General features: G+C 42.3%; 1 protein-coding gene across 4 annotated transcripts in view; it reads right to left on the bottom strand.

Moving 5' to 3' along the window:
* afap1l2 (actin filament associated protein 1-like 2) overlaps nt 1–22141 on the bottom strand; it is a 187564-nt gene that overhangs the window by 2027 nt on the left and 163396 nt on the right. For 3 of the 4 annotated variants that reach the window (XM_078413461.1, XM_078413458.1, XM_078413460.1), the window contains exons 10-18: nt 19978–20109; nt 16781–16992; nt 14949–15094; nt 13477–13585; nt 12526–12768; nt 9170–9347; nt 6865–7032; nt 1438–1631; nt 21–143 (exon numbers count right to left, since the gene is read on the bottom strand). In XM_078413461.1, coding sequence (XP_078269587.1) covers nt 21–143; nt 1438–1631; nt 6865–7032; nt 9170–9347; nt 12526–12768; nt 13477–13585; nt 14949–15094; nt 16781–16992; nt 19978–20109 — 1505 coding nt within the window. The remainder of the gene's footprint in view (nt 1–20; nt 144–1437; nt 1632–6864; nt 7033–9169; nt 9348–12525; nt 12769–13476; nt 13586–14948; nt 15095–16780; nt 16993–19977; nt 20110–22141) is intronic. The other variant, XM_078413459.1, reaches the window with a different exon arrangement.

Genomic DNA, 22141 nt, shown 5'->3' with positions numbered 1-22141 from the left:
TTTAACAGTTTAAATTGTACCTTTGCTTTTTGTAGGACAGTCCCTTTTCCAGACTGCATAATCGATAAAGGTCTATTCTTTAATGTTGCAGCAGAGTTCACGGGTGAATTGTCAGGACTGTTGGTCATAGTGGCTGACTTAGCCTGAGGAAAAGCAACAGGATTAACACTGAGATCTTGTTAAGTGACCTGCACCTATCCCCTGGTGTACCTTTCTCACTCACTGAACCTTCCTTGCTGAAACACTATTAAACATCACTGAATCCAAGTTCTGTTCAGAACTCATTAATCTCTTCCCAAATTAAAAGCTAGTCTATAATGTAGGGCTCCAAATTATATACATATATATTATATATAAAAAAGTAAAAGGATACAAAATGTCAGGTTCCAAGGCTCCGAACAGCGAGAATATCCAAAACTTAATCAGATTATCATGCATCAGATGATGCTAGTTTTTCAGGCAATTTGCTTCACTTTACAGAAGGATATTTGCGGATATTTTGGGTGGGTAGTTGGAGCCCTTATACCAGTGATATGGCTCTCTATCCAGAAGAATCAACCTCTCGCCATCTATCCAGTCAATGCATTGCAGTAAGAACAATCTCAGAGTGAACTATAGCAACGGTCCAGAAATTTAAAACAAAGTATATTTTCTGTTGTCAAATCTAATTGTTGAATTTAAAATAAAATAACGTGTCAGTGGAATAATCAGTGTTATTCCCACCTGCTGGTCTCTTGTAAATCCATTGTAAATTCAAACTGTTAGATATCTGCTTTCACCATTCTTCGACTTATTTTTACTGTTTTTACTTCTGAATAGAAAGCGAAAGCCCTGGTATAAAGGGCTCAGTTATTTAGGTCTGGGATGGAGAGGTATGTTTTTATTTAGTCACTTGGAGTAATTCTACCCAAGAGGGCCGTGGTTGCACAGTTGCTGACTACATTCAAGGTTGAGATCAGTACGAGATCTATGAGCACTAAGGAACTGAAGGAGAATGAGCGACGGGCATTAAGGTTAACTTTAAATAAGGATTTTACATAATGGCATAGCAGGTTCAAACGTCTATGGACCACTCCTGCTCCTAATAGTCTTGTTGCTAACTGTGAACACACATGTTGTTGAAAGCCAAAAGATCCAAATTCTACTTCATGTGGTTAACAAATGGTCTTGCAAAAAACTTCATATTACCATATTAACATCTACCATATCAGCTATTACCATAAAAGTGCTGGAATTGAAAACAATGTCATTGAAAGCACAAATTATATTCAATCTGGCTCTGCTAGAATTTAAAACAAATCGATTGTTAATGGTTAACAGTTAATATTAACATCCTAACTTAGGACTATTATCTTTACTGGTACTAGTATCCTTAATACTAACAATACTGTTAGTATTAACTAACACGGCAATTCATTTGTTGTAACCGTTACATACGTTTGAGCTGAGATTGTCAAAGTGACTGGCGTCCACGGTCGTCCCCAGTGTCACTGGTCCTGACTCGGCTTTCTTCAAGTTCTCTTTCACTGAGACCAGTTTCAGTTCCAGGTCCACTCTGCTGTTCTCCTTTAACTTGCATTCCTCTTCGATCTGACGCAGCCTTTCCTCCTGAGTGCAAAGCACCTGCTTGTCTGACATGTTTAACAGAATTAAAGTTATTCTTCTACTCCTATGTAAAACCTTAGGAATGTAATCACTGTTGCAATGTAGGGAAACTGGCAACTAATCCAAGCATGGAAAGAGCCCACGTCATGAGAGGATGCCCAGGTTGTATGTATTGGTGTGACTTGTCTGAGCAACAAGGCTTTAGTAACTTGTCAGTTTCTTTGTTGAACTAAATTAAGGTGATAGTATTAATTCTCCTGTGACAAACAGAGGCAAGCTGGACTTTACAGGACATTAATTTCAGTTTCAATGAATGAATAATTATTTTTTGCCTCCTCAGTGATGAACATTTGTCAAGCACCAATTTAACTATAAATCTGTAGATTGCAGCCGATAAATAGGACAGGTTGGCACATTTTCCCACTTGTGAGGTTAGGGCCATGAACTGTTTTGTGGAGAATAGGATTGTTTCAACATAAAACAGAGCAGCATAGGAACAGACACTTCAGCCCAAAATGTCTACGCTGAATTTGACACCAATTTAAACTAATCTTTGCCTACATGTGATCCATTCTCTTCTATTACCTTCATATCCATGTGCCTTTCCAAAAGCCTCTTAAATGCCACTACCTGCATCCACCCTACCCCTGGTGGTAAGAAGAAAGTTTTAATAAAATGGGAATGCTGGAAAGAGGAAGAAAGTCTGGGAAATTTAGATTTTGAAGGAAGAAAGTTCCAAATGTAAAAGCCAAATGTGGTAGCTTATAAGTAGATTTTAAAAAATCACAGTGAAAAGTGAAATATTAGATTCTAAAACTAGCAGGGGAAAAGACCAATATGTAACAAAATGACAATAAATTCTCCTTGCTTTTCTCTTAAGTTTTACTCTATTCAACGCCTCCCCAGGATTAAAGGATGATGTGAAAATTGCCTTTGAAGATTATCAAGTTTCAACAAGTTTCAATAAGAGAGGCAAAATCGAGTTAAAATGAAAGGTTGCAGACTGCATTAAAAAAGCAAATATGATTTTGCCGAACAAACTTACAGTATATAAGGTAGAAACAAAGAACTGCAGATGCTGGTTTATATCAAAGATAAACACAAAGTGCTGGAGAACTACGTTTACTCCAGCACTTTGTGTCTAAATTTATATAAGGGTCCATTAACTAGTTACACCACCAGCAATTGTTAGCTTTGGTTTTTGAAAGCAGGGAATCAAACACAAGAACAAAATCTAAACTAAGTCTACACCACTGTAGTAACTCAAGTGTAACTTAACTAAAAGCATTTAGTTGCCTGCTATGTGTTGGAAGGAACTGCAGATGCTTGTTTATACTGAAGATGGGCACAAAAAGCTGGAGTAACTCAGCAGGTCAGGCAGCATTTCTGGAGAAAAGGAATAGGTGATGTTTCGGGCCGAGACCCTTCTTCGCCTTCATATTTATGGAATGAATTTGTACTTTGTTCACACTCATTTATTCAGAGGATCATATGCCACATATGTTCATGTGTACTCTAACATATCACCCTCCTCAAATTCTCTGCAAAAAAAAAAAGTTTCTCAGCTTCCAATGCAAAGAAAACTGTCTGAATCCAATAGTAATTGTTGTTTTCTTCTGCAGTCTAGCTCTAGAAAACTCGCACAAACCGATTCTATAAATATCATTCTTTCATTTCATTTCATCCATTGCGTTCCACTTTAATTTGTTGGCACATTGGATAAAACAGACTGACGCACAGCACAGATGTAAACAATCATTTGTCGACATAGGGCTCTCAACAGCCAAGCATTAATTTAAAGTGGTCTATTGGTGCTGGTATGTGGGGCCAGCCTGAAACTCAAATAAAAGAAGAACTGCTGGAAATATTCAACAGATCAGGCAGCGTCTGTGAAGGAGAAACAGAACTAACATTTCACACTGCAGAAACAACGAACTGCAGATGCTGGTTAATAAAGTGCTGGAGTAACTCAGCAGGTCAGGTAGCATCTCTGGAGAACATGGATAGAGGACATTTCAGGTCTGAAGAATGGTCTCACCTATCCATGGTCTCCAGAGATGCTGCCTGACCTGCTGAGTCACTCAAGCACTTTATGTCTTTTAACATTTCACATTGATCACCTTTCATTGGAGCTTTCACTAATCTGAAACATTAACAAGACTTCTCCCTCCATTGAGCTGCCACATATTTCCAACTTTTTCTGTCTTATTTCATTTTTCCAGCATACATAGTATGTTGCTGTTGGATCTGAAACAGTTGTCTAAAAGTTCATCTAGACCATGCTAAACACTCAATATAATAGCAGCAGCACCTTGCATCCAGCCATTAAAGTTAATTTCGAAGGCAAAGTAACAACGCTGATGCTACGTTTGTCCTGTTCCACAACAAATTATGAATTTCAAGATAAATGTCATTCTAATGGACTGTTGGGGTAGTGGTGATTCAAAGAAACGGATTACTTCATTTTACTGCCAACAACTGGCCTTGCTGGATTTAAAATTCATAGTTCATAAGTTTTAGGAGCAGAATTAGGAAGTTTGGCCCATTGAGTCCACTCCGCCATTGAATCATGGCTCATCTATCTTTCCTTCTCAACCCCATTCTTTTGCCTTCTCCTCATAACCCCTGACACCCTTACTAATCAAGAATCTGTCAATCTCCGCCTTAAAAATACCCATTGACTTGGCCTCCACAGCCATGTGTGGCAATGAATTCCACAGATTTCACCACCCTCTGACTAAAAAAATTCCTCCTCATCTCCTTTCTAAACATACATCCTTTTATTCTGAGGCTATGGCCTCTGATCCTAGACTCTCCCACTAATGGAAACATCATCTCCACATCCACTTTCACTATTCGGTAAGCTTCAATGAGGTCCTTCTAACCTCCAGTGAGCACAGGCCCAGTGCTGTCAAACGCTCATCATATGTTAACCCAATCATATCTGTGATCATTCTCGTAAAAACCACCTCTGGACCCTCTCTGTCCAGAGGAGGTTTACGAGAATGATCACAGAAATGATTAGGTTAACATAGCACACGCCAGCACATCCTCAGATATGGGGCCCAAAACTGCTCACAATACTCCAAATACTCCAATACACCAGTACCTTAATAATCCTCAGCATTGCAGGGATGTAATGCTGAGGCTTTAATCCCTTTACAGTTGATACTGTAATTACTCTAACAGTGACTCACCACAACTTTGTCTTGGATCAAAGCACTTAGCTATGACATATAATTGGACACATTTGAGTTCTAATCCGGACACTTGAAGAGGTTAAAGGAGGCGTGCCTCTGGTGTTTAGGATAATGAAATGTTGACGATTTCAACAGTGGAAGCCAGAATAAGTGTTTGAAATTCTACGTGAGAAATATCATGAGAATGTGAAATTTACTATTGCAGAGTAACAATTATCCAGCACTAATTCAGACGTTTAAACCCTGTACGTATCAGCCACCTCTGCTGAAGTGCCACTCCTCAGAGAACCTTGCTCAAGTGAATGTGCCTCAGTATCTGGGCAAGTGATCAACCTGCCTCAATGCAAGTAGCAAAACCACTGAGACAGAAGATTCACAACCTGATCTCTACATTTGCTTTATTTATCTTTTAAATTAGGCTCCTGTCTCACAACATAGAGCAAATGTCCAAGTAAGCACTGACTAATTAGAGTGGCATGGTGGCACAGCGGTAGAGTTGCTGCCTTACAGCATCAGAGATCCGGGTTCACTCCTGACTACAGTGGTTGTCTGTATGGAGTTCGTACGTTCTCCCCGTGACTGCGTTGGTTTTCTCCGGGAGCTTTGGTTTCCTCCCACACTCCAAAGACGTACAGGTTTGTAGGTTAACTGGTTTTGGTAAAATTGTCCCTGTGTGTGTAGTCTCGTGCTAGTGTACGAGGTGATTGCTGATCGGCACGGACTCGGTATTTCTGTGCTGTATCTCTAAAGTCTAAAAAAAGTCTAAAACCTCCTGCTTCTATATTACATTTGTCAACAAAAGGGATAGCATTGCGGCTTTAAACTACAGACATTGGAATCATTTCTCTTGGCCAAGATTGTCTCTATTTTTGGAACTGCAGACAGTTGAGTTTTTTCCCATTCCCCAAGGATGGATTCCATCGACCCAGTGCAAACTTACTTGTGTTTTAATTTCTGCCCCCTAGATTCAAACGTGCCCATTTGATAGATTCTATCCTAGGCAATTTCAACACACTAAAGTGTATGAGCAAAGTGACTTAGTCGAGCAACTAGCTCCAGTTCTCAGGGCATTGCTGGTCTTATCCTTGTTATTGTGGAAAAGCATCATGTGGAGACAGACCATCATGGAAAATTGGCAAGAGAACCATTATTCAACTGTGTTACTGGGCCTCTTGCTGGCTGGCAACAGAACTAACCAAGGACATTAAAATGACAGGAAAAATGAGAAGTTTTAATCCTAAATAAAAGCATTCTTTATTTGCCACGGTAAATGCACAACAGGGCCTGTTTTGTAAAACCCAATCTATCTTCGGTTTACTCCCAATAAACTCCATTTGGCTACGGAGCAAAGGAAATGAATAAAATGCAGGCATTGACTAAGGGGATTCCACACTGTTTCTCTGTTACTTATCACCAATGTGAATACAATCCCCTCAATTGCTGGTCTATTATCATGGTTAAAAACAACGGGCCAATCAATCCATTGCAGCAACAGTACAATTTGCACAAATGTCGCTAACTGGTCCAGAGTCCATTTTTACCTCATGTTTGTTTTTGAATACTTCAGTGGCCCTTCCCCATTGATGGAAATTACATGTCCAGTATCATAGAACATAGAACAGTACATTCACCATGTTATATTGTTACAATTGAAACTGGGTTGTAACATTATAACAGATGATAGAACAGCACAAGAATAGGCTCTTCGGCCCATAATATATGTGGCAAACATGATGCCAAGGCAAACTCTTATCTGCCTGACATGATCTCTATCCCTCCATTCCCTCCATCTCCATGTGTCTATCTAAAAGCCTCTTAAAGGCCACCACCATATCTGCCTCCACCATCACCGCTGGCAATGCGTTCCAGGCACCCACCACTATCTGTGTAAAAAACATGCCCCGCACATCTCCTTTAATTGTTGTCCCTCTCATCTTAAAGCTATGCCAGCTAGCATTTGATATTTACATCCTTTGAGAAAGCATTTCACTGTCTACCCGATCTCATATATTTGCAATTTCAATGTTTTGCAGAGTACAATTTTCATTGAGACCCCTACCTTTGCAAACTGCTATTGCATCCTTCACCTCCCTCTTCTGTTTCCTTAGCAACATCAGTTCATTCCGAAGCTGTTCTCTCTCTTTCTCCAGTTTTTCTTTCTCTTCAAGGTATTTTTTAAGATCTGCCTCAGTTCGATTCTTTCCAAATTTGGTCTCAATTGGTACTGCTGAGAGATTGAAATAATCAGCAACATGTTAGCACAAAGCTTGCTAAAGGATGCCAGGGGAAATTTTAATAGCATCCCAGAACGCAGATGGAATTGTGCAGATGTTTGATCTCAAGATTAGTGGGCTCCACACCATTATCAGTTATGATCGTTAGTCAGTCAGTACTGAATTTCTGCAAAGGCATGCTGAGAACTTCTTGCCTAGTAGTTCCACAGTTAGGTGTAACAGATGACTGGGTAGATATTAACATTTCCAGAATCTAACATTACATTATATAATAATACATATCATTATCTTTTAGTTCTGTTTAGAGATAGAGCATGGCCATGCGGTCCATTCGGAGGCAGGCCATTCGGTCCACTGAGTCTGTACTGACCAACAATCACCTGTTCACACTAGTTCTAGGGACAATTTACAGATGCCAATGAACTCTTTGGAGTGTGGGAGGAAACCGGAGCATCCGGAGAAAACCCGCGCGGTCACAGGGAGAACGTACAAACCTTGGTACAGACAGCAACTGGAGTCAGGATTGAATCCGGGTCTTTGGCGCTGTAAGGCAACAACTCTATATCACTGCACCACTGTGCTGCCCTGATGATTTATATTAAATCATTTTTCATCTCTACTGTTATAGCCGCAATGAGCAATGGATTCCAGGACGATGCCATTTGCTGGGCAAGGAAAGGTTTTCCTTTCATAACAATACATCTCTTGACAAAACCTGTGCCATTACAATAATTATAATAATATGTATGAATAAGGGTCCCAACCCGTATTATCACGTCTATTTTCTCCAGAGATGCTGTCTGACCCGCTGAGTTACTCCAGCATTTATGTCTATCTTAATTGTGTCTTCTCTCCCTCCCTCTCCCAGACCCCACCCCCCTCTCCCTCTGTCCTTGTACCATCAGCTAATGGGAGCAGCTTTGCAACATTATCACTGGGGTGGCACGGTGATGTAGCTGGCAGAGCTGCTGCCTCATAACATCAGAGGTCTGGGTTCGATCCTGACCTCGACTGCTGTCTGAGTGGAGTTTGCATGTTCTCCCTGTGACCGTGTGGGATTTCTCCAGGTGATCTTGTTTCCACCCACACTCCACTTTTCTAAGACATGCAGATTTGTAGGTTCATTGGCTGCCGTAAAATTGCTCCCAGTGTGTAGGGTGTGGATGGAAAAGTGGGATAATAAAGAAGCTAGTGTGAATGGGTGATGAATGATCGGCATGGACTCGGTGAGCCAAAGGGCCGGTTTCCATGCTGTATCTCTAAAACTAAAACCTTCATCATCTCTTCTGCTATCTCCATCCCCACTTCCCTCAGAATGAGATGCAAGCCATCCAACTCAGATGACATCCATGCTACGCAAAAGCAGGTCTTCCAGTACCCCTGTCTATTAACTTTCACCCTGCTAGTTAATATTGACTGCTTCTACTCTCTCCACTTCCACCAATATTTTGTCAGATTCGTCTTTCTCACTAAACACTAACATTAAGTACTCCTTAAGTATTCTAGCTTTGTCCTGTGCTTCTAAACAGATGTCACCCATATATTGTTTGGGATAATGATAGAGTAAATGGAAAGGAGGAGGAATAATTTCTGACATGTGTTCAGGAGAACCTCTTGACCTATATGTTCGTGGCAGAACGAGGAAGGATGTGTACTGTTGGATCGGGTGTCGGGGAATGAGATGGATCAAGTACGCCAGATATCTGAAGTGCATCATTGAGTTGTGTTGCAAAGCAACTGTGACCTAGCGCTGTCTGAGACACCTGTCTGAGGGCAGCAAGGTGGCACAGCGGTAGAGTTGCTGCATTACAGTGCTGGAGATCCGGGTTCGATCCTGACCACGGATGCAGTCTTACGGAGATTGTATGTTCTCCCTTTGACCTGCGTGGGTTTTCTCCGGAGCTCTGGCTTCCTCTCAGACTCCTCGACATACAGGTTTGTAGGCTAAGTGGCTTGGTAAAATTGTAAATTGTCTCTAGTGTGTGCTAGGATACTGTTAGTGTATGGTGATCACTGGTCCGCGTAGACTTGGTGGGCTAAAGGACCTGTTCCTATGCTGTATCATTAAACTAAACTGTTCTAAACTGAACTTGATTAGCAGTGACCCGACAGGGAGATAGGAGAGTTCACCTGCTGCTCCTGGCTTCTGCTTTTCCACACACTCTGTGACTGGCTTCGCTTGTTGGCTCGTTGCTTGCGTTGGGTTCTTGCTCTGATCGCCCCATGGTGGCAATACTTTCTGATTGCCAGGAGGCTTGCTGCTGGTAGTGGAAGCTTTCTCTTCAAACTCTGCATTCACTTGACACATCTGAGATCGGGGAAAAGTCAAAAATTTAACCTTTTCTTCTGCGCACGGCAAGTTCTGCAAAATACTTGGTTTTCACCACACTGAACACCAACATCAGGAAACAGTGTGTGTAGGAAGGGACCGCAGATTCTGGTACAAAGTGCTGGAGCAACTGAAAGGTCAGGCAGCGTCTCTGGACAAAAGGACCAGGTGACGTTTCAGGTCAGAACCCTTCTTCAGACTGAAAGTGGGTGGGGGGACTGGAGGTAGGAAAAGGCCAGAAGAAATCAGGGCTGGCAACAGACTGTCATCCTATTAGTTCCATTTTTTGCATCCCTGTATCCCTTCGTTATCACCCCACCCCCCCAACAATGGGCCATTATAGGCTACACCCTTCCTTGGTTATCTGTTACCGGGCCGTATTTGTTCTGGCCTTTTCCTTCCTCTAGATCCCCCTTCACCCACACCCCATTCCCCCCCAAACTTTCAATGTGAAGACGGGTTCCAACTCTAAAAGTCACCCATCCCTTTTCTCCAGAGATGCTGCCTGGCTCGCACTTACTCGAGCACTTTGTGCTTATCTTCAGTATAAACCAGATCTGCAGGCCCTTCCTACAAATGATGACCAGCCAGTTTGTCCAATTGTCGTTTGCACAAGACAACAGTTGCTTACATTCACTCCTGTGTCAATGATTTTTCTAAGAGTTTAATATACAAAGGCACATGTATTTTACAAACTGTTTGCTTGTATGAAATAAAAGCTCCTTTCCAGCTTTTTATTTGGCAAGAAGAATGACAGGAATAAAGGAGCTCTTACATCACCATATAATGAGAGACCCATCACCTCAAAGTGAGTCATCAATTGTGGACAATGAAAATTGCAAACAAACAATGCTCACAGCATGTTTTGCCTTTGAAAACCTTCTCTTCACTGAGGCAGGGTGAAAATATTCATAGTTGAAGGCTTGCATTCAGTTTTAAGCCTCCAAGTAAAAAGATGTAAAAAAACACTCAAAATACAAATCAATGGATTGTATTCAGCATGCTGTGGTGAAATAGTTAATTACTGATTTAAAAGTTTTGAAAGTTATGCTCAGTCCATCTTGGCCTACACAATCTCCCAGCTGCCAAACATTTTAACTCCCCTTCCCATTCCCACACTGACCTTTGTGTCCTGGGCCTCCTCCACTGTCAGAGTGAGGCCACATGCAAATTGGAGGGGTTGCACCTCATATTTTGCTTGGGCAGTTTCAAGCTAGTGGTATGAACGATGATTTCTCTAAATTTAAATAACCCCTGCATTCCCTCTCTCCCCCCCACCCTAGTCATCCATGTGGTTCAACTGTTTGCATCCTTGTATCCCTTCGTTATCACTTTTTCCCCAGCCAACAGTGGGCCATAATGGGCTTCACCCTCCTTTGGTCATCTGTTGCTGGCCCTTCTCCTATCTCTAGATCCTTCCCCTCTACTTTCAGTCTGAAGAAGGGTTCTGACCCAAACCCTCACCCATCCTTTTTCTCCAGAGATGCTGCCTGACCCGCTTAGCATTTTGTGTCTATCTTCGGTGTAAACCAGCATTTGCAGTTCCTTTCTACACGTCTAAAAGTACTGAAACCTTAATTTTGGATACTTTAGACACAGTAACTGTAGATACTGGTTTACCAAGGAAGATACAAATTGCTGGAAGGTCTCAGCGGGTCAGGCAGCTTTTCTGGAGAACATGGTTAGGTGATGTTTTGGATCAGGACCCTTCTTCAGACTGATTGGAGGTGGAGGGTGGGGGTGGGGATGGGGGGGGAGCTGATAGAGAGGTGGGGCCCTGGCAAGTGATAGGTAGATATTGGTGAAGGGGGTTTGATGGTAGATGGGTGGTCAAAGACTAGAGATGGGAAGAAGGCAACGGGCTGTGAGATAGAGAGGATACACAAACTGTGAAGCCGGAGGAAGGGATAAAGATGGATACTTTTGAATACCTTACTTTCTAATCTACTTACAGAATTTTGCAACTGAGTTAGCTGATCAACTTGTATAATTACATCACTGTACTTGGACACTGGATCTCCAACAAATGGCACTGGGTTACATTTTAGAATAGGGGAAGTCCGTGTCACCAAGAGTGCTAAGTCATTGTGAGCAGCTATCTTCAAGGTCAATAATGCATCATTATCTATCCTACATATAAATATCACCACTAATTTGATCTAGTACCATCGATACACCCAAGAACGTGCACCACACATCTACTTACTCTGAAGATCAAGAAAATTCAGCATGTCCCCAATGACTCTTTCCACTTTCTGCAGATGCACTAGAGAAAGCATCCTATCGCAACTACTCTGCTCAAGACTGCAAGAAACAGCAATATAAAACACCCTCCTTTTCCATCGACGTAATCCACTGTTTCTGCTGTCTCTGGAAAGGAGTCAACGTTTCCCAAGGACCCCTCTCACCCTGGTCATTCCTTCTTCTCTCCTTTCCCATTGGACAGAAGGCACCAAAGCTTACATATGATCAGATTCAAGAGCAGTTCTTTTCCTGCCAGTACAGATCCATCACCGACTTTTTGGCAACTGATGCCCCGGCGCCTCTTTTAATCTGGCCAAAATCATGAGAGCACACTTGAAATACCCCTGGATGTCCCCCCAAAAACATGGCACCTGGGCCGGGTAAGGAGGCTGATCTCAACTACAGTGGGATTGCTGCGCCGATAGGCGGTTTGATTTTGCCCCCCGACGGACCTGGAGTCGGCAGGTCCCTTCCCGTAGCCGACTTCTGAGGCCGACCGAAGCGGGACTTCTGGTAATGTTCAACTCCACTCAGGGGTCGTGACCTCTGTTGGTTTTTGGCAAAATGGATAATCCAGAAAGGCTCTGGAACCAAGGGTGCCGGAATATTGGTCATGGACCAGTATAAGATTCTTAAATGGACTCTCATATGCTATGAAAGTATCTTCCAACCTACCTTGATGTGACGCTTGCACATTTGTTTATCTGCACTTTCTCTGTAGCTGTAACATTATATTCTGCACTCTGTTTATTTTCTCTTTTGCACATCCTATAGTACTCATTTATGGTATGACCTACCCAGAGAGCATGCAGAATTAAGATTCACACAGAACAATAATAAATCGATGCATACCATTAAAATTACCGCTGCAAATTATGGGCCACTATACAATAAAGTGTGGTCATTACTTTACCTTGACACTACTCTCTGAAGGCTTTGGAATGATCCCAGATTCAGAATCACTAGCCGAATCCTTGTCATTTACTTGTGAAACATTCAAAGCTCCTTTTCCGTTGTCATGGTTTGATGGATTTAATTGCACATTTGATGGTGCTTTGTTGTTACTTGAGTGGAGAAATGACTTTACAGGAGAAAGGTCCAAATAAACTCTTGTTTGATCTTCCCCATAGCATTGATCCTCATTAGTTTTATCTTCCTGCATAAAAACATTGTACAATAACAACTTTACCACAAAGAAGAAACTATTAATGTTAGCTGTTGCAAACCAACCACTTTATGCAATGATATTCTTGTTCCTCAGAGCCAGACTTACTTCAACAGTTCAACAGTTCAACAGAGCTTTACCTGCTTGCAGATGGAAGTTTGATATTCGTCCAACCCCTGATGATATTAGTTTTTAACTTTAATTTAGAGATACAGCACGGAAACAGGCCCTTCAGCCCACCAAGTCCATGCCAACCAGCGATCCCGTACATCAGCACCATCCCATACACTAGGAACAATTTATAATTTGTACCAAAGCCAATTAACCTACAAACCTGTACATCTTTGGATTGTGGGAGGAAACCGGAGCACCCAGGGAAAACCCACACGGTCACGGTGAGAATGTACAAACCCTGCTCAGGCAGCAACTGCAGTCACGATCAAACCCGCGACGCTGGTGTTGTGAGGTAGTGGTTCTGCCGCTGCACTGCTATGCCGCCGTATTTAAAACGTAATTCATTTTGTTTTCTTTTCTTTAATGCTAAGGCGTGGCCAGTTTTAGGGGTGCTTATAAAATTATAGCCGATTTTGTTCTGTATAAATCCAAAACTCTGCTGTGGAAACTTTATGACCAATGATGTAACATATGCATTCTGAACAACTTATGAGATGTAATTAAAAAGAATGAAGTTGTTCCTACCACAGATTCCGGTACATCCACATCATCGTACAGATCTTCTGACTGGTTCTGCACCACAGGCAAATCATCTATGTACGTGTTTGGCTCTGAGTATCTCTGCTGTAGTAAACTAGAGTGCAATAAAAGGCCAGTGAAATAGGTTCTTTGAGAGGTTTATTATTAATAATTGTGCTTCTCACACTTTACGAAATCTTTCTTTAATTTTCAGCAATTTTGATATTTCTACTCAAAAGCGTCCAGCGTTATGGTGAAGACTTAAGTGGCTTGGCGGTTTACCACTTAAAGTTGTGTCAAATGAAGTAACTGACTGCAGTGGGAAAGTCTAGGACCTGTGGGCACAGCCTCAGAATAAAAGGACGTACCTTTAGAAAGATTCCTTCTCTCCTGAGATGCTGCCTGACCTGCTGAGTTACTCCAGCATTTTGTGAAATAAATACCTTCGATTTGTACCAGCATCTGCAGTTATTTTCCTACACTACCCTTAGAAGGAGATGAGGAGGAATTTCGTCAGTCAGATAGTGGTGAATCTGTGGAAATCTTTGCCACAGACGGCCGTGGAGGTCACGACATTGGGTATTTATGAAAAACTAAAAAAGATGAGCACTAAAGTTAGTGCTTGTATTTTGCCTCCATTGGTTTTTGTAATTTGTGCTTCCTCTATTTTTACCACACTTTCCTCTTAATACAACCATCCTTGACCCTGAGGGAATTAAGGGAAACCTCAGGCAACTTAAGGGAAAAGTGTATGGGGTAAATGCTCCTGATAGGTAGTACCCAACTGGTATTGTCCACCCACCCATCAACATGGGAAATTGTTGCTTTAGAAACGCTTTAAAGGTCTTGAGATGGGAATGTGGGTGTGACGTGGTGGATGAGCTACAATACTGAACTGCAGAGTGGGTGAGGGTCTCTTTGGCTCAATCCTGCTGCTATTTCTTATGTTCTAATTCAGAAGTCTCTTAATCTTATCTCAGATGATGGTACCTGCATTAAGTAAAATATTGGCAACAGAGTCAAAATGCACAGAACTTTAGTTTCGTTTAGTTTAGTGTAGAGATACAGCGAGGAATGAGGCCCTTTGGCCTACCGAGTCTGCACCGACCACATTAACACTATCCGAAACACACTAGGGACAATTTACACATTATACCAGCCAATTAACCTACAAACCGGTAAGTCTTTGGGGTGTGGGAGGAAACCGAAGATCTCGGAGAAAACCCACACGGTCATGGGGAGAACGTACAAACTCCGCACAGACAGCACCCGTAGTCAGGATTGAATCCGGGTCTCCGGTGCTGCAAGCACTGTAAGGCAGCAACTCTACCGCTGCACCACCGTGCCGCCCTCCTTCTAGAACAATAACAGCCCCAGAAGACAGTTCGGTGGATTCTTAACTCTTCATAAGGTGGTATCCAATAGACAGTGTATGTTTTGCAAAACCACCATGTTCCCAAACAGAACATTTCACTTACTATAAGGATTGTTTAGCTGCATGCACTATACACGACACACGGTCAGCATCTACATAGTCATACGCAAACTCTTCAGGGTCAGTCTTGGATCCCGATTCTGCCAGCAGAAGGCCCAGCCAGTAACCCATCTCTTCCGAAGACTTGGCCTACAAAAAGAAATGAGAGTTTTCATCATGTCTGATTTCCTTCTGTTTCACATTTTGTCCGGTCTCTCTTCATTATGACCTCTTCAGGACTACGTTGCACGGCAAGTACAAGAATGTGGACTTTAGGATATATTGTGGGTCAAATCTAAGTATCCCTTCTGCATTAGCCTGACCCAGGGAGCATGCACATGTGTTGCAGAAGCTCTGCTTTTCTTTAACATCATGAATTGATCAGAATTCTGGTGTTTGTAAGCGTTGGGCACAATTTCTATTATGAACATTGCTTTCTTTGTAGTCTCATATCTATCTTACCAGTACTTTTACCGGTTGATTATCTTCAAAGTATAATAAATGATCATGCATAGAAACAACAGTGCGGACGGATATTAATAAGTAATGCTCTATCATCAACACCTACAGTCTGACATCTTCGATATAGATCCTTCACATGGAGTCGTAATAAAGATGAACAACAAAAGATTTGCCAGCATACAAATGAGTGGATTATCAGTCAGAGCTCGAGCAAACTGATCCAGAGATGTAAGTCAATTTCACCGCAACCTGAATTTAAATTCAAGGAATTTGAATTGAGACCCAGGTTCGATCCTGACTACGGGTGCTGTCTGTACAGAGTTTGCACGGTCACCCAGCAGCCACGTTTGTTTTCTCTGGGGGCTCTGGTTTCGTCCCTCACTCTGGTTTGTAGGTTAATTGGCTTTGGTAAAATTATAAAACTTGTCCCTAGTGTGTAGGCTGATGCTTGTTTATGGGCTGATCGCTGGCTGGCGAGGACTTAGTTGACTGGTGGGCATATTTCCGTGCTGTATCTCTAAAGTCTAAAGTCTAAAAAATTAAGTAAATCAAATACAAAATAAACTCTACTCTTATTGATGGTAAGCTGCGGCATTTTTCGAAATATCAATCTGGGAATGCCTCTCTGAGAAGCAAATCTGCCTTTTTAGCAAAAGTGGCCCCTACGTAACTCCAGACTCATCAATACGGTTGACTCAAATGCCTCCTCAATTCAGGGCCTTTAGGGATGGACAATAAATGCTGGCATTTCCAGCTACACCCACGCCTTGTGAGTGTGGCCATTAGAATGGTGGCCTTCATTATAAGGGTGTCTAAAAGTAGCGAGGTTTTGCTGCAACCTAAAGATGTTGATTTTGCTACAACTTAAAGATGTTGATGACACAACTTCTTGGATGACGTAGCATTTCGGCCAGCACAGTCGAAGAAGGATATTCTTGCACTGGAAGTAATGCAGAGGATTCAGTAGATTGAATCCTGGATGAAAGGATTGACATATAAAGATTGAGCAAAGTGGACCTATACGGCTTGGAATTAGGAGGAATGGCAAGTGATCTCATTGTGCCTCTCAAGGTTCTGAGGGAAACTGATGAGCTTGATGCTGAGAGAACATTTCCCTTATTTAAAGTATCGAGATCGAGAGGAGATAGTTTCAGAGTAAGGGGTTGCCCAATTAATACTGAGGAACAATTTCTTCTCTTATACTTGTCAAACAGTACTTTCATTTGTAGAGCTTCCAATCTGGTGAACTTGTTTTGGACTGGGAAAAACATGATGGACTAAATGGTCTTCTTCTGCTTTGTAAATATGCAATGATTCTATAAACCACTTTGAATTGGACTGACAACACTCACAACTGGACAGAGTTAAAGTTACCTCCAGAGAAGCTATTTCCTCGCCGTCTTGCACAATGCGGAACGAATATAAATGTTCTGGTGTAGAGTCAGGGATAACCTCACAACCTTCCAGGCTCAGAGGATGTTGAACTGATTTGTTTTTGCTCTTGTCTTGGTAGAAATAAATAAGTCCATTTTTAACTTGACACCAACGTGTGCGCCATTGGCTGTTCATAAACACATTCAAATATCCTGTCAAAAAGAAGAATGCAAATCTGTAGACATCATTCACCCAATGTAAATAAACAATGATGCCACAGTAATTAATCCCTCCAACAGCCCTGTTTTGTGTGCAGTTAGCACTGACTTTGCCATTTATCTTCCCTAGCTTTGCCTAAATTCTGCAGAGTTAGTTATTTTCCTAGTATGAACGTTCACTAATTTTATTATTAGGCACTTTATGCTGACCTCACAATCTTACTTTACACCCACTTTAAGGTGCGAGAAAAGATAAGGAGAGGAAAAACAGAATCATCAGCTCCTTAATACCCATGCGGGCAATCTTTCTTTTTTGTTTATTTTCCTCACTGGATCAGTGCTTTTGCCATCTGGACTTCCCATTCCAAGACGACCTCACCTACGATTTGGCATTAAATATTTATTTAGTGAAGATTCTCTCTTCTCCCCTCTGCTCTCATCACTGTTCATTTAATCATAATAATCCTGTTTTCTTTCACATAATACATTTTAAAAATGTATTATACATCTATATATATATGTATATTACTAAAACTCTCATCTTGTATATTGGTATATTTGATAGTATATCAGTTTGTTCCCGAAATACAGCCAAAACGGTACACGATAGCACAACAATTTTAGGCCCACCCTACTCACCGTTCCCCTGCCGTCTCAATTGATCATATTTTGTTACATTTTAAAAGCAATCAACTTAATAAACTTGAATAAATGCACACCCCCCCCCGCCAGGAGGACCGGCGCCCGTCCTGGCGTGCCCTGCGCCTGACCTTCCTCCCATGGTGCAGCGCGGCGGCAGAGGGTCAAAGAAGATGGCCGTTGCCGTCGAGCTGCAGCTGCAGGAGAGATTTCCCTCCAACGGGTCCACGGCTTGTTCCGGCCATGGTGATGGCAACATGCGGCCAGGGTGAGTGGCTCCCTCTCCCCTTTCCTCTCGCCCCTTGCCTGCCCCGTGGCCCCGGGGGGAGACCTCCCCGGCCGGCAACAGGTCCACAGGTCGTCAGTTGGGGAGGGTTGCCCGCAGGAGAGGTTTGGGCGGAGGGTTGCCGGGCCCGCAGGAGAGGTTTCGACCCAACAGGGTTTGCTGGGCCCGCAGGAGAGGTTTGGACCCAAAGGGTCCACGCCCATCTAGCTTAATACTATATTTTTAACACGCAAATTAGAATGAAGTTCTGGTTAGGAATTGGAATTAAAGTTACAGACAAGGAAAGTTAATTAAATACTTAGTGGAATATTTCAGCAGGTCAGGCAGCATCTCTGGAGAAGATGGATAGGTGGCGTTTCGGGTCGCGACCCTTCTGAAGACCCATGCCTGGACCACGGAGTTACTCCGGCACATTGTGTCCTTTTGTGTAAACCAGCATCTGCAGTTCCTGGTTTCTATACTCAGTGAATTATCATCATGTTAATTATGTCCGTGTTTATCCTTCTAATCTTTCATCTCCATTCCTAGCCAGATATTTGCCCTTGCTCAGACCATAAAAATATCTGGGAAAGTAAGTTACTGGGAATTAATAGTGGGGATTATAGATCTTGATATTGTTGCCTGTTCTTGGTTTAGGTCAGTTCATATCTTTGGTGCAGGAAGTACATAGTCCATAGAAGGAACTAAATCATTATTTTCAGTATTTTCTAATTTTATCTGTCCTACATCATGATCCGTTCAGCATTTTAGACCAAACGTGAAATGATTTTAATACTGCCATTCTATTTGTCACATGTCTACCACCACACACTCAAAGGAGACATTTTGTTCTGCACTCTGTCACAACACAAAATCACCAAGTGGGGCAGAAGAAGTGATTCAAGGACGTTCTCAAGGTCTCCTTGAAACTGTTACATCCCCACTGACTCATGGGATTCTTGGTTCAAAACTGCACAAAATGGAGAAGCAGCACTGAAAATCTCGAGTTCCTCTGTGGGAGCAAACAGACCCGAGCATGCTGTTGTGCCTGCTCCTCTAACAGCCCGATCTGTGGTAAAGTCTGTGGGCTCTACATTGCTCTCAACAGCATCTTCTGATCGCACTGATCTGGAACGGAAACAAGACAGCTTCGACCTCCGAAGGAGAGTCAACTCATTTTAGTCTCTGAACTGCACACCCTTGGGCTCTCAATAGACAAAAATGTGAGAAATCAATTGAACAACTTAACCTGGTCCCTTTGCACTGGTAAACTGACCAAGAAAGTGTGCCAGCACATTTCCTTTCTTACTTTCTCAGAAACTTCGGCATAGCCACAAGGATACCCATGAACTTCAATGGATGTGTTACAGAGAGTATCTGGATGGGGTGCATCTCAGCCTGCTATGACAACTATGCTCTCCTCTGCCTGAACCTGCAGAGAGTGGTGAACACAGTCCAGTCCATCACAGGCTCGTCACTTCCTTCCATCCAGTCCATCTTCATGATCCATTGTATGAGCAAGGCTGGAAGTACCATCAGTGATGCCTGCCACCCTGGCCATTCCCATTTCTCTCTAGCTTCTGAAGAAGATACGGGAGCTTGAAAGCCCAGATGTTCAGGCTTAAGAACAGCTTCTTCCCCACTGCTTTCAGACTCCTGAAAAATATTATCTCTTTTGCCCCTTTTCTCGGAGGTGCTACTGTGTACTCTTACTCTTAACACCACCTTTTCAGTTATTCTGTTATTGTGCTTTAATTGTTGTATTTGCACTACTTCAGGTTGCACTACAATCTTTGCACCATTTTGTTGTTTTGCATTCGCTGTTGTATATATTGCCATATTACGATATACTGTTTACTCTGTGAGCCTCATGCAAACATGGAATTTCATTGTATCCTGGTGTATATGAGAATAAACTCATCTAAATCTGAACCTCTTGTCCTCTTCCATCCAAGGCATTCAACAATGATAGATGCTCAAAGCTCCATGTCTGGGTTTCTCCTGATAATAAATTAAAATAAAGTGCCACCAGGTGGCAGCGTCACTACATCCCAGAGGATCCGCAACAATCTTACCTGAGGCTTGAACATTCTTCTTGTTGTTAATTGGAATTTCCACAGATATGGGTTTCTTTTTCCCGAGATTCATAAAACTACTCAGCTTGAGACCCGCTGTTTTGAGATCCCCGATGCTTGATTTCTTTTTCACTAGCCAAGAAAGAAAATGCCCAGGTTAGTGTCACCTTGTGCGGGTGGTCATCAGGATCTCAGAAATGCCCCCCAAAAGTAGCGGAAAGAATGCACCACCTGACAAAATATCCTCTGACATGCCCACATGGACCTCATTAACAAGCTCAAATGATGCAAAACTGGAACGGAAACAACTCATCCTCTCTCCGTACAGCCTGCCCCAAGATGAAAAATAAATATGGTGGATTTGTCCTGCTTTTGTCGATGGAACATAGTTTAAGAGGGCAAAGGTTTAAGGAGCTGCTGGATAAGGTATATCATATCATATCATATATATACAGCCGGAAACAGGCCTTTTCGGCCCACCAAGTCCGTGCCGCCCAGTGATCCCAGTACATTAACACTATCCTACACCCACTAGGGACAATTTTTACATTTACCCAGCCAATTAACCTACATACCTGTACGTCTTTGGAGTTGAGGAACGGACTATTGCAATGTTTCAGAAGCAATTAGATAGGCACAGGATAGGATAGGCCTAGAGGGATATGGGCCAAATGCAAGCAAATGGGACTGGTGGAGAAGGGACATGTTGGTCGGTGTGGACAACTTGGACCAAAGGCCCTGTTTCCATGTTGTATGACTCTATGAACACCTTTCAGCATTTTCAACTTCATTGGGTTGCTGCTAGTGTTTGTAGCTGTAGTGGAACAGCTTACCTAAAAATCCCCAAAATCTAAACATCGATTTTCGCACTGAGAACACACTTGAATAAAGATTACCGAACAATGAGACACTGTGTTCCTAATTAGTTGCTTTAGGGTGGAATTTGTAAACAATGTTGAAACACTGAAGGTGACGCGAAAGTTGAAATGAGCTATCGCTCTGATTAGTGTGCTCGTCGGTTCCTTTGTTACTTTTCTTTCTTGCTCTGGAATGTTCTGCAACACTAATGAAATGTCATTCTTTCGAAAATGCAAAAAAACAGTGTTTATGCCAAATTGGTTATTTTTCAAACAGTGGGACAAAATTTAATGCAAGTTGAGAAAATGACACAAAGTTATACCATCTCAGCGAAACATTACTGGATTGGCTTTGAACCACACGTTAGTCACTCGGAATCTTCAGTATCAGAGATCACAATCTACAGTCGCTGATACAGGATGGTATGGTCTCGAGAGGCCCTCTTAAACGTAGAAACATAGAAAGTAGGTGCAGGAGTAGGCCATTTGGCCCTTCGAGCCAGCACTGCCATTTAATATGATCATGGCTGGTCATCTAGAATCATCTTCTTACACCTGATGACGATGCTTAAGTAAAATTCTCCGTATTATTTTAACTTTTTATATTTCACGCTGCCTCAGCAAGGCCAGCAGCATAATCAAGGATGAGTCTCACCCCGGTTACTCCCTCCTCCCCTCTCTTATCAGACAAGAGGTATAGATGTATGAAAATGTTTCTTCCCAGCTGTTATCAGGCAACAGAACCATCAGATCAAGAACTAGAGAATGGTCCTAACCTATCATCTACCTTATTGGAGATCTGTGGACTATCTTTAATTAGACTTTACTGGACTTTATCTTGCACTAAACATTCCTTTTATCATGTATCTGTACGCTGTGGATGCCTCGATTGTAATCTTGTATAGCCTTTCTGCTGACTGGTTAGCAAGCAACAAAAGCTTGTCACTGTACCTCGGTCCATGTGCCAATAAACTAAACTAAACTAAGAACTACAAACATCTACATAAAATTGAGAGGTCCAAAGATTTTCCATAATGTTGTATCAGCAAAATGTCCATGAATTGTTCCACAGGCTGGAGTATCAGGATTTAAGGGCCTGTCCTAATTAGGCGATCTTTTTGGCGACTGCAGGCGACTGTCAAAGTCGTAGCAGATCACCGAACTTTTCTTTTACCCGACGACAATGACCACGACAATGCCGAGTCAGGTCGAGATTACACCGTCTTCTGAAACATCGCGAAAATGCCCACGCTGTCAATGCTTCTCCGGCGTCTTGGTTTTCGCTGAAATCACTGACAAGTCGGTAA

This window comes from Rhinoraja longicauda, chromosome 16, assembly GCF_053455715.1.
Source record: "Rhinoraja longicauda isolate Sanriku21f chromosome 16, sRhiLon1.1, whole genome shotgun sequence".
Classification (NCBI taxonomy): Eukaryota; Metazoa; Chordata; class Chondrichthyes; order Rajiformes; family Arhynchobatidae; genus Rhinoraja; species Rhinoraja longicauda.
Note: the sequence above shows the minus strand (reverse complement) of the source record. Positions and strands in the feature narration are given on the sequence as shown.